This window comes from Argopecten irradians, chromosome 3, assembly GCF_041381155.1.
Source record: "Argopecten irradians isolate NY chromosome 3, Ai_NY, whole genome shotgun sequence".
In the NCBI taxonomy this organism is placed as follows: Eukaryota; Metazoa; Mollusca; class Bivalvia; order Pectinida; family Pectinidae; genus Argopecten; species Argopecten irradians.
In genome coordinates this window covers 37,252,547-37,265,596 of record NC_091136.1, presented here as the reverse complement: position 1 = coordinate 37,265,596, position 13,050 = coordinate 37,252,547, and the positions used below count along the sequence as shown (strand labels likewise).

General features: G+C 36.4%; 1 protein-coding gene across 2 annotated transcripts; it reads left to right on the top strand.

The window, feature by feature from the left end:
* The first annotated feature begins 2,745 nt into the window (after positions 1 to 2,745).
* Positions 2,746 to 12,512, top strand: LOC138318454 (doublesex- and mab-3-related transcription factor A2-like). 2 transcript variants are annotated; one of them, XM_069260808.1, is made up of 5 exons: positions 2,746 to 2,919; positions 4,792 to 4,911; positions 6,193 to 6,454; positions 6,860 to 7,072; positions 11,679 to 12,512. In XM_069260808.1, the coding sequence occupies exons 3-5, from the start codon at positions 6,196 to 6,198 to the stop codon at positions 12,122 to 12,124; spliced, it is 918 nt and encodes a 305-aa protein (XP_069116909.1). In that variant the 5' UTR covers positions 2,746 to 2,919; positions 4,792 to 4,911; positions 6,193 to 6,195; the 3' UTR covers positions 12,125 to 12,512. The 2 variants fall into 2 exon arrangements, with proteins under 2 accessions (XP_069116909.1, XP_069116908.1); XM_069260807.1 differs by having other exon boundaries at positions 4,785 to 4,911; positions 11,679 to 12,511.
* The last annotated feature ends 538 nt before the right edge of the window (positions 12,513 to 13,050 follow it).

The following is a 13,050-nucleotide window of genomic DNA, read 5'->3' as shown; positions in this document are numbered from 1 at the left end:
TGTATATAACTCGTGTCCATTGAGGAAAGGACTGAATGAGTTTATATAACTCGTATTCATTGAGGAAAGGACTGAATGAGTGTATATAACTCGTATCCATTGAGGAAATGACTGAATGAGTGTATATAACTCGTGTCCATTGAGGAAAGGACAGAATGGGTGTATATAACTCGTGTCCATTGAAGAAAGGACTGAATGAGTGTATATGACTCGTAGAAAAGGACTGAATGAGTGTATATAACTCGTATCCATTGAGGAAATGACTGAATGAGTGTATATAACTCGTGTCCATTGAGGAAAGGACTGAATGAATGTATGTAACTCGTATCCATTGAAGAAAGGACTGAATGAGTGTATATAACTCGTGTCCATTGAGGAAAGGACTGAATGAGTTTATATAACTCGTATTCATTGAGGAAAGGACTGAATGAGTGTATATAACTCGTGTCCATTGAGGAAAGGACTGAATGAGTTTATATAACTCGTATCCATTGAGGAAAGGACTGGACGAGTGTATATAACTCGTGTCCATTGAGGAAAGGACTGAATGAGTGTATATAACTCGTGTCCATTGAGGAAAGGACTGAATGAGTTTATATAACTCGTGTCCATTGAGGAAAGGACTGAATGAGTGTATATAACCCGTGTCCACTGAGGAAAGGACTGAATGAGTGTACATGTATATAACTCGTGTCCACCGAGGAAAGGACTGAATGAGTGTATATAACTCGTGTACACCGAGGAAAGGACTGAATGAGTTTATATAACTCGTGTCCATCGAGGAATGGACATAATGAGTGTATATAACTCGTCCACCGAGGAAAGGACTGAATGAGTTTATATAACTCATGTCCACCGAGGAAATGACTGAATGAGTATATATAACTCGTGGTCATTGAGGAAAGGACTGAATGAGTGTATAGAACTCGTCCACCGAGGAAAGGACTGAATGAGTTTATATAACTCATGTCCACCGAGGAAATGACTGAATGAGTTTATATAACTCATGTCCACCGAGGAAAGGACTGAATGAGTGTATAGAACTCGTCCACCGAGGAAAGGACTGAATGAGTTTATATAACTCATGTCCACCGAGGAAAGGACTGAATGAGTTTATATAACTCGTGGCCATTGAGGAAAGGACTGAATGAGTTTATATCACAAGTGTCCATCGAGGAAAGGACTGAATGAGTGTATATATTACTTTTGTCTTTGTTTCTTTTTTTAAAGTGTTTCAATAATGTGGAAGTCCCGCATTATACACGAAAACATTTCCATTATTGATAGTTTAATGTACCTTATAAATACATTTGCATTTATATCAAGCTACACTGTTGTTATGCTTCATCTGTCAAAGTTACGAAGAAATTAACCCGCCATTTTTTTGGAATGATATTCAAATTTACCGTCTTTTTTTAAATTTTCTGTATCAAAAATCAACATTATTTCGTTTAAGATATGTTGAACAGATATGATCAATGCCGTTAAAATTGCTCCTAGGTTGTAAGGATGTAAAAACGATCCCTGTAAATTTCATTAAAAATCCATAGAAATGAAGATAGATAAAAACTGCAAAGTCCATAAAAAATAATACAATAGGATTTGATATGTTTGCGATGATATAATTAACTTTCCAGAAAATAAGTATATCTTCAATGGAGGGCTGAAGTTGGTTGCGAGTTCCTAATTCCTAGTTCCGTTTAATAAACGGAACTAGGAACCAGACCCGAGTTCCGTTTAACTTAAACGGAACTAGGAACCAGACCCGAGTTCCGTTTAAGCTTATACGGAACTAGGAACCAGACCCGAGTTCCGTTTAACATACATACTGGCCAACGAGCGGAGTTCCGTTTATTAGGATTCCTATCTCTAACTGCATGTTCAATTACCTATTATATACAGGAATCGAACTTAGAGCTTCCATGAATAATACAGCATAGAATTAATCTCCTTAACACAAGTTTCCTTAAACGGATCTGACACCTAGACTCCAGTTCCGTTTAACTTAAACGGAATTAGGAACCAGACCCGAGTTCCGTTTAAGCTTATACGGAACTAGGAACCAGACCCGAGTTCCGTTTAACAAACATACTGGCCAACGAGCGGAGTTCCGTTTATTAGGATTCCTATCTCTAACTGCATGTTCAATTACTTATTATATACAGGAATCGAACTTAGAGCTTCCATGAATAATACAGCATAGAATTAATCTCCTTAACACAAGTTTCCTTAAACGGATCTGACACCTAGACTCCAGTTCCGTTTAACTTAAACGGAACTAGGAACCAGACCCGAGTTCCGTTTAAGTTAAACGGAACTGGAGTCTAGGTGTCAGATCCGTTTAAGGAAACTTGTGTTAAGGAGATTAATTCTATGCTGTATTATTCATGCCTTACTAATGTCACGAACTACATTGTATTGCTCGAATTCCTTTGCCTGTATGTTGAGCTTTGCCAAAATCGTTATATATAATGAGTACCTGATTGATGTAGAGTCACCTGGTGTGAGCCCCAACTTGCAACTAGTAATGAGAAGGGAATGGGATCAAGTTTGAATACACAACGTTCAAAGACTTTTTTCTACGGAAGCGTATTAGGCTCACGTACGAAAATATTTTTAAGGATAGCGAAAATGTTTTATTTGGCGGCCGCCAGATAATTAAGTGGCGGCCGCCACTTAATTGATCTGGCGGCCGCCACTTAATTGATCTGGCGGCCGCCAGATAATTATATGGCGGCCGTCAAATAAAACATTTTCGTTATCCTGTAAAATATTGTCGTATGTGAGCCTAATACGCTTCCGTATTTTTCTGTGACACTATTAACACTGGTAAATGTTTTAGCCTGGGCTGTTGCATCAAAGCCGGGCGCTCGTTTTTCAAACTCGGGGCTGTACACAAAAATGACGGCGAAAGCAACGGTGAGTAAAATTTACGGAGTGTCCGACGTGTCAATGCATATATTCGTGTCAATAGATCTTGTGTAGGTGTCCAAACAAACAAATATACCCAGAAAACAATAACACAAACCTGTTATGAGACTATGTTCATTATTATTGTTCAATTCATGTAACTCTTCAATTTGGAGGAATAAAGAAATGAATGAATGTCAAAAATAGGACAACCATTGCGTATATTATAGTAATGCATGTCATTCGGGAAGGCGAAAAGGGAACGTTCGGTGGAATGTCACAATGGTTATAATGACACAAAAAGTAACAATACAAAATTGCATTATAGCTTCGCGAAAAGGCGAAAAAATGCCTCAAACTGCACCTTTTCGAGTTTGCATTTCTTTTTCAAAAAAGAGAAACGGTACAAACAGCTACCTATCATAATCTTATATTAATTTAAATATCAAATATTATATTGACATAAATAAATTATAATAAATATGTGTTTACTTACCCCTAAATAATCTCGTCTACATATGTATACTGTATTAATTAATTCATTTTAATTCAACTTCATTGCTTTCCTGCATCCATACAAAAAGGATCGATAGCAAAACATACATAACACACAGTAGATTAAAACAACATCTCAAACATTTATCAAGCCAGCTTTCCTCAGTTCAAATGAATTTTTAACAAAGAGGCCTAAATCCTGTAGAAGTTTTAGATCATTAGAAGACAAGAGTCAAAATCTGTTAGATGATGGTTATTTACATCTTTATGTCTATTTACGAAAACTGTTCTCACTGTAGAGTTAACGGAACACTTAAGGCCCATTGGCAAAGGGCAATAACTCCGTAAATAAGTTAGAGTCGAATCAAGCTTATTTTTAAACTTGTTTGAGATTTTTCCAATATTAGTCTACATAGAAAGTTTCATCAAGCTCGGTGCAAATTTACTCAAGTAATCATGTTCACAAGATTCAATAATTGTAATTGCAATAATTTTTCGAACTTGTCGAGATCTTTCCAATTTTAGTCTTAATACAACGTTTCATGAAGCTGCATATTTATTCAAGTTATCATATTCACAAGGTCCAATAATAATTATTGGTGCAAAGGGCAATAACTTGGACGACGCACGACGGTCGACGGATGACGCACGACGACGGACAAAAGACTATCGCAATAGGTCACCATGACCTATGGTCAGGTGATCTAAAAAGAATCATCCTCAATGTCATTTCCGCAGAGGACGGGGTATCTTTTTTACCCTACCTGCCTCGATTTCTAAACTGTGGTTGCTAATTCGAAGTTTAATTATCGGGTCCATGTGTACTGTTTTGAATAAAATGGGGAACAATCTCATATCAGCCGTCCAATGTGTAAGAGAGATTCACTGTGAATATAAGTGTAAAAAACAACCTTGATTAATCACCAAAGTTTTGGTAGTCATTAAATCAGTAATTCAGAAACTTATCGACTCCTATGAGGCCAAAAAATAATATGTCTGTTTAGAGTTACATTTGGAAAAAAAAAGGTCAGTAGGTCGTTTTTTTGTTGTTTTTTTTAGTAACTTTCACTCTAAAGTAATGGTCGGAACCGGGGTCTGAGATCGAAATCCCGATTTTCATTTTTGTTTTCGCAGAAAAGTGGAAAAAATAAGGCCGGGGGTAAATTAGGGTCGGTCGGGTAACCCTAAACATGCAGACATATTTTTTGGGGCTGATTAGACTATAGTTTATCGTTATAAGATATGGGTGTCTATAGATGTATGCTGCAAAGTTCTAAAAAAAAAAAAACATCATAGATATTGTTTCATGAAATATATAATATTTAATCCCGTTTTGTAAGAAGACAGTGCATGTATTCAAGAGAGATTATTTTGGCCAGTCTTCAGGGTGCAAGGTCATGGTTGACACTTTCCCACGAGTCAATCATGTCACGTGGTCACAGAGTGCACTATGCATCTCCAAGAAATACGCCTATACCAGAAGTTGTTGGACCAGGATCTTGAAAGGTAACATTTCACTGTTTACATCTTTTAAGAGTTCAGTATATTAAGTTATATCTGAGACATATCAAAGTAGATGAAATATATTTACTTGTACAAAGTTTCAATTTCACGATAACCATATATATTTTGATTGTTTGGTTACATTTGTCGATTTGAACATTGTGTCAAATTTTCATTGTGACTGATATCAATATGCACAATGTTGCTGTATGAAATAGACCATATTCAGTAAATAACACGAAACATCAACCAGTATAAATCTTATTTCGATATGTAGATTATTCTAAAGACATGTATACGGTAAATTTGTTCTCGTGCAGGTTACTTATTCATTGAAAAATGTTATGTTAGTTTTGATACAAAATTGTTTGCAATATATTAGTTAAAACTATTAGATTACCATATGATATATATACGGAATAAAAAAAGGTCTGTGAAACGGTAGCCTGTGGTACATGTTAGTTTTTGTGACGTCATCAAGACAATGACGTTACGTTGACATGACTAAATTAACTTGTCTGTACATTTTGACTAGGACATAGATCAATATCTCATATGTTGCATTTATTCTTTTGAAAATTAGATCATATACTAGCTATTTTGACGTAATATCGTAGAAGTAGGGGGGGGATCAAACAACTTAAAAATTGGCAATTTTCTAAGCACCTATAAAATTGTTTTAGTTGGAAAAAAAACCCATCAGTTTTTAAAACTTGTAAGAGGTTATTGCACTTTACAATACAGTTTGAGATTTGTTGATGGTAATATTTATATGTAACATGGTAATATTTATATGTAAGTAACAATTAAGTTTATAATTTATTTTTTTCAAATATTTTGATAAGACTATGAAGGATGAAATGGTGTGATTTTTATCTTGAAATTATCCTTTTATCAAAGATATATATGTAATTCAGAAATATTAGATTATAATTAGACGTAAACATTATGGAATTTGCGTAAAGAAAACTTTATTATTTTGCTCAAAGACCATTTAGACCTGTCACCATCATGCATGTAGAATATGATTTTTACCGATTTTTGATCTATTCTACAACCCTATTTAAGCGTCTAAAACAGTTTATATATGAAACAGGGATCTGAAAATATTAATTACAATGTACAGTTTATGGATCTAGGCCCCTAAAACGTCTAAAATGATATGTTGGCACTCTGGTGGGCCCATATTGATATTAACTGTATAACTAATACACGCATCCCTGTGCTTTGGCTAAGAAAGTTCAATAATTCAATTTAAAAACTACTACATGTAACTCTTTACAGCTTATGTCTACGAAGAAAGAAACAAAGCCCGCGGTGGGCCTATCTCCACTACGCTCCCCCAAGTGTTGTCGGTGCCGAAACCATGGCATCATAACCGTTTTGAAGGGCCACAAGCGGTTTTGTCAATGGAAAAATTGTACGTGTGATAATTGTCTTCTGTTGATGAAGCGCCAACAAAATTCTAAAGAACAAATTGCCCTGAGGCGTCTATGGAAACAAGAGGAGGATATGGGTCTGGTGGCGCCTACACCCGTTAGTACAGGTAATTATCCACAAGATAGGTTTCTTGCCATCTCGCTTCGATTTCATGAATGATGTTCTTTAAGTCATATGGAAATACCGTATTTTTGAGGTCTCGTTTTCACTAATCTCTATTATTATCTATTTCTTTGTTTGATTTATTTTGCAAATTGATTCATGGCTTACTTTCTGCAAACATTTTATGAAAGACTAGTCCAAATTAGGTTTTTATTTCTATACCATTTTAACTAGCAAAGCCAGACGAAGACGTCCACATTTGGTTGCCAGGCAACCATGGTACATGTAGGTCAGTGGTTGTTCTGCGAGTACTGTGTACTCCGACTTTCCACTACTCGGAACCTTACGACTTTTAATGAGTCTGACTGTTAAAATAAACTATGTTTTTATTGTTACATTTTGTTTTCAGATTCCCTACAGATCCTCATTCATCGATATCCACACTACAACGTCGACAAATTGGGCGCCATATTGAAGTCATGTGACGGAGACACTCAGAAAGCCATAGAGAGGATTGACGCTGTCACAAACAGGGCCCTAGATGCCATTACGACCGAACCTAAGGCAGGAATGACACCTTCCTGCGCAGGGGATATGTGTGTCTCTCCAGGAAACACCGCCGGTTGGTACATGTATAAATATTTAAAATAATCGCAATTTTTCTTTAGAATAAAATATATAGTTACAAATATTGGCATATATGTCATATTGTAAGTCAATCTTGCTTGTATGTTCGTTCTCTTAAACGTCACTTCTGATTGATTGATACAGTGGTGTAATGATCTCGGTGACACCATTATATCCCTACGGCCTAATAGTCCGAAGTTCCAATAGTCCGAGGGTCCTTTAGTCCGAAGGCCCAATAGTCCGAAGGCCCGTTAGTCCGAAAATCAGTAAATATTGTAAGTTATATAGTTGTTAAAATTAACGTATAGTTGTATTTTCACGAAAACATTTTTTCTGTAAGTCTGCTGATCTGACAATTTCTATGGAAGTCAACTTGTCATTCCTCATGGAGCATTGCAAGGTCAAAATTACATCAAAATATAAAAAGATAATAATAAAAAAGTTGATATGTTGTATTTTATGATATATCTCACAAGCATACGTTCTTTGAATTATCTTACGAACATACGAGCTTTAAGATGTCCGATTGTAAGCTTTATGTACACTGTAATTTGATTGCATTAGGATTAACGTTACTCTGTGAATGAATGATGTATATAATCAAATCTTACGAATCGAAAAATGAGCATTATTATACCTGTAAACATCGTTATATTGTACATTGTGTACATATTTTAACGACTTATTTTTGCGTTTCCTTCCCCTTTGTTTGACTTGTTATTTAATCTACCCATAATGACGGAAATGGTCCGCATAATGATAATTTAGGGGGAGATGTTAAACCGATTGCATTGTACATATAAAATGCATATACTTTTTTAATGTCAGATACGTTTACGTATTTCAAGATTATGCTCTTTTTTTAAATTCGCAACATTTCGTTGATTATTATCATTTTTCATATCAAATCTATAGAGTCACATACATGTAATTTGCATCGAAAACCGTAATAAACGTTTGTTTCATTTCGAGTACTGTTCGCATATAAATTCCAGTTATATTATCTGTTTTCGGACTGTTGGGCCTTCGGACTAACGGGCCTTAGGACTAATGGGCCCTCGGACCAACGGGCCTTAGGACTAATGGGCCTTCGGACCAACGGGCCGTAGGAACTACCTCAGCAGACACCCTTATATCTCTACGGTCTAATAGTCCGAAGTACCGTTAGTCCGAAGGTCCAATAGCCCGAAGGACCTGTGTCAAAAATAGATCGAGGGAAAATCCCTTTAGATGTGACGTCAAAATCACTTTTGGCTCGAGTCGTACCCAAATATAGCGTAACGGGAGTTTCCTAATCTAATGAAGTGGGTTTGTTTGTTTGTTTGTTTGATTAATTAACGTCCTGTTAACAGCTATGGCCATGTAAGGACGGCCTCCCATGTATGCGGTGTGTTGCGTATATGTTGTGCGATATGCGTGTTTTGGGAGACTGCGGTATATTCATGTTGTGTCTTCTTGTATAGTGGAACTGTTGCCCATTTTATAGTGCTATACACAGGGACCTGGCACGATTTTTTTTAAAACTAACAGTATACATATATATATATATATATTATAGTATCAAGGGTATGAACTCGGCAATCGAGAAAAACGGACCTATTTTTTTAAAACAGTGATTATTTTAATAAATGGGTTCTATACAACATTGACGGATATCTTACCTTAAAGAGAAATAATTTATCTTTCCATTGAGTGCTTGATGAACAAAATTGGCCAAGTATTGACGAAGTTATGGCTTGATGAATCAGGAAATTTACGAAAAATATGCTAGGTAGACATTTCCCTGTCCGGTCGAAATGTCGTCTCGGCTCTAATGGGCACCTCAAAAACCAAGCCAAAATCACAAAATCTACGCTTGTGGTGGTAAACAGTACCCATAATTGTGTTCATCTACAATCTCCGTTGGAGGTGTCATAACCCGTACTTTGTAGAAACTCCATTTAAACATCGTGTAGCTCACTTACTTTAACCGTCACCGCCATGTTCATTTGTTCTTCGGAACGCTTCCACCACAAGCGTAGATTTTGAGATTTTGGCTTGGTTTTTGAGGTACCCATTAGAGCCGAGACGACATTTCGATCGGACAGGGAAATGTCTACCTAGCATATTTTTCGTAAATTTCCCGATTCATCAAGCCATAACTTCGTCAATACTTGGCCAATTTTGTTCCTCAAGCACTCAATGGAAAGATAAATTATTTCTCTTTAAGGTAAGATATCCGTCAATGTCGTATAGAACCCATTTATTAAAATAATCACGGTTTTAAAAAAATAGGTCCGTTTTTCTCGACCGCCGAGTTCATACCCTTGATACTATAATATATATATGTATACTATTGATTAAAATTTTTCGTGCCAGGTCCCTGTGGTGCTATATCACTGAAGCATGCCGCCGAAGACACCAAGCAACACACACCACCCGGTCAAATTATACTGAAAACGGGCGAACCAGTCGTCCCACTCCCTGTATGCTGAGCGCTAAGCAGGAGCAGAAACTACCACTTTTATAGACTTTGGTGTGTCTCGGTCAGGGGACAGAACCCAGAGCCTTCCTCACAGGGGCGAACGATCAACTCAAGGCCAAAAGTGAGGCATAAAGTCAGTTAAGAAGAGAGAAGATAAGATCCTAAATTTAGTGATTTTTTGCGATCATGCAATAGGGGCAGCAGGTACAATTCTAACGCCCTACCTGCAGGGCAGATGGGGTAATCTGTTGTGACGTCATTATTGTAGTCTGCAACATATTCTGTATTTGCGTATTACAGAGTTATCTGCCCATGCGGGTAGGTATTGATTGTGACGTCTTGTGTTTGCGAGGATAACGTCATGCTTTTTAGGGAAAACGACGTGAATTTTACTTTTTTTTTTGGGGGGGGGGGAGAGGGGGGGTGTGTGATGTTACACAGGATTGCATTGTACATGTAGAATGCATATACTCTATAATACGTTTACATATTTCAAGATATTATACTTTTTTTTTTTTAAATTCGCAATATTTCGTTGTTAATTAACATTTTTCGTATCAAATCTATAAAGTCACATACATGTTAGTTTACCTTAGCAAGTTTACAAGCAATCTTTTGCATCGAAAACTGGAATAAACGTTTGTTTCATTTCGAGTACAGTACTGGATTCGCATATAAATTCCAGTAATATTATCTGTTTTCGGACTATCGGGCGTTCGGACTATTGGGCCTTCGGACTAACGGACCTTAGGACTAAAGGGGACTAACGGGCCTTAGGACTCATTTGCCTTCGGACTATTGGGCCGTTGGGATATAAGGCGGTCACCCTGCAGCAAAACTTAATATCAAATAATCTATTGAAGTTATTGATCCTTAACCGGCAATAATTTGTGTTTTATGTCCCAAAGGACTTGACACAAAGTTCCAACCAATGGTCAAGAATTAAATTATTATAGTACAGGTATCAATATTGGATTGTTGTTAGATGGTAATTCCTTGAATTGAAAGCATCTCGTGTTGTACGGTGACCGCCTTATATCCCTACGGCCCAATAGTCCGAAGGCCCGTCAGTCCGAAGGCCCATTAGTCCTAAGGCCCGTTAGTCCGAAGGCCCAATAGTCCGAACGCCCGATAGTCCGAAAACAGATAATACAATTGGGATTTATATGCGAATAGTACTTGAAATGAAACAAACGTTTATTACAGTTTTCGATGCAAAAGATTTGTTGTAAACTTGCTAAGGTATACTTACATGTATGTGACTATAGAATTGATACGGAAAATGATATGAAACAACGAAATGTAGCGTATTTTCAAAAAGAGCATAATCTTGAAATACATAAACGTATCTGATATTAAAGAGTATTATTTTGTATATGTACAATGTGATCCTGTTTAATATTTCCCCGAAAAAATATCATTATGCGGACCATTTCCATCATTATGGGTAGAATAAACAATTCAAAGAATGGGGAAGCAAAAATAAGTCCTTAAATACATGTATATATTGTACAAAATAACGACGTTTACAGGTATAATAAAAGTCATTTTTCGATAAGATTTGATTATATACATCATTTATTCATGAAGCAATGTTAATCCTAATGCAATACAGTGTACAAAAGGCTAACAATCGGACATTTTAAAGCTTGCATGTTTGTAAGATAATCCATAGAATGTATCTTGTGAGATATTCTATAAAATGTAAGATATGTTATTTTATTATTTTTTTTATCTATTTTTTTTTATTTTGATGTAATTTTGACCTGGCATTGCTCATGAAGAAATGACAACTTGCTGTCCATAGAAATTGTCAGATCATCAGTGCCGAAAAATGTTTTCGTCAAAATACGTTGATTATAACAACTCTCTAACTTGCAATATTTACTAATTTTCGGACTAACGGGCCTTCGGACTATTGGGCCTTCGGACTATTGGGCCTTCGGACTAACGGGCCTTCGGACTATTGGGCCGTAGGGATATAAGGGTGTCACCTGTTGTACAACCTTGTACAGTGTAGGATTTGAAACATTAACAACATTACCTTCGACTTCACTGCCTTTTATAGCACATAATATGATAATACATATGAAAAAACTTCGTCTGTCTCTAATGTAATATAATGTAATTATTTCAGGAATGGGATTTGTTGGTTTCCAGGGGTATAACTCTGGATTCCATACCCCTCTACCTCCGCCCTCCTCGGCCGTGAACCCCCTGTCCCCCCGGGCTAGTATGCAGATGTACCCGAGGACGCCCTATAATATGTACCCCTTCAGTCCCCCACGATTCTACCCCCCCACTCAGCAGGATATATCTTACAACGGGGACTTCCATGGTCCAACCCCACGACCTGGACATTCTGCTCAAAACTTCCAGACCTCCCGGAACGCATTTTATTCGGAATGCCAAAGTTCGGTAGAGTCGCTGATTGGATATCCCAAAGTTTCGGAAGCAGGCGTGTACCAGTCGCGTCCCTCAACTGCCAGCTCCGAGACGGAAGGCAACCTTGTTATCGATATGAAGGATGAGGAGGAGAGCGTTTGCGCGGAGGGACTTCTCACGAGCTACCCCACCCAGTGACGTCTTGGGATTTAACACAGATGAACTATTCATCTTTAAAAAGATTAGGATATTGATTTGGGTAATAACACAAGAATAGAATGCGCCTGTCTTATAGACTATATATAGTAAAGTGATTTTGTTGTAATTGATTCTCTTTTAAAAAATGTTATATGAAGTTTATTGTATATACGTTATTATTTCGATAGCTAAAGATAAATTACAAATGTACATATTAAAGAAAATTTCAACCATATTTAAATGGCATTCTTCAAGTTTTACCTCCGGATTTCAATATGCAACATACTAAAATTACATCACGTCAAAATGCCCAAATGCTGAGTACTCTGCCTACTTTGTTTTTCGACAACATTCGCGTATATTTTTAAGTGTAAAGTTAACCTACCCACACTTCAACATCGTCGAATAAAAAATTTGATCTAGTTCAAGGCTGTTAACAATACATTTGACAATCACGGGACAAACAATTTATTCCGGATGGATGTCAGCAGTAAAACTAGAGGCCATAAAAAAGAAATTATTAAGAAAAGATGTTGATTGGAAATAAGAAAAAACTTTTTTTTTTAAAAGTTTTTATGTAATTGACAAAAACCCCAAGATGCCAAATATATGAAAGCATGCGTTATACTAATGGATAATCACATGAAAATAATTAAATTGAAATATAATCACATGAAAATAATTAAATTGAAATATAATCACGTGAAAATAATTAAATTGAAATATAATCACATGAAAATAATCGAATTGAAATATAAACACTGATACATTTATGTGATTTAGACACTGAGGCTAAAAACGTTCAACCATCACTTAACATATTAAAAGTCAGTCATACAATAAATTAATGTAAGAACATTTAAGATGTAATTGGAACCCAGAGCTTGACAGAAACCATGTAAGTTGCAAATACTACCCACGATACT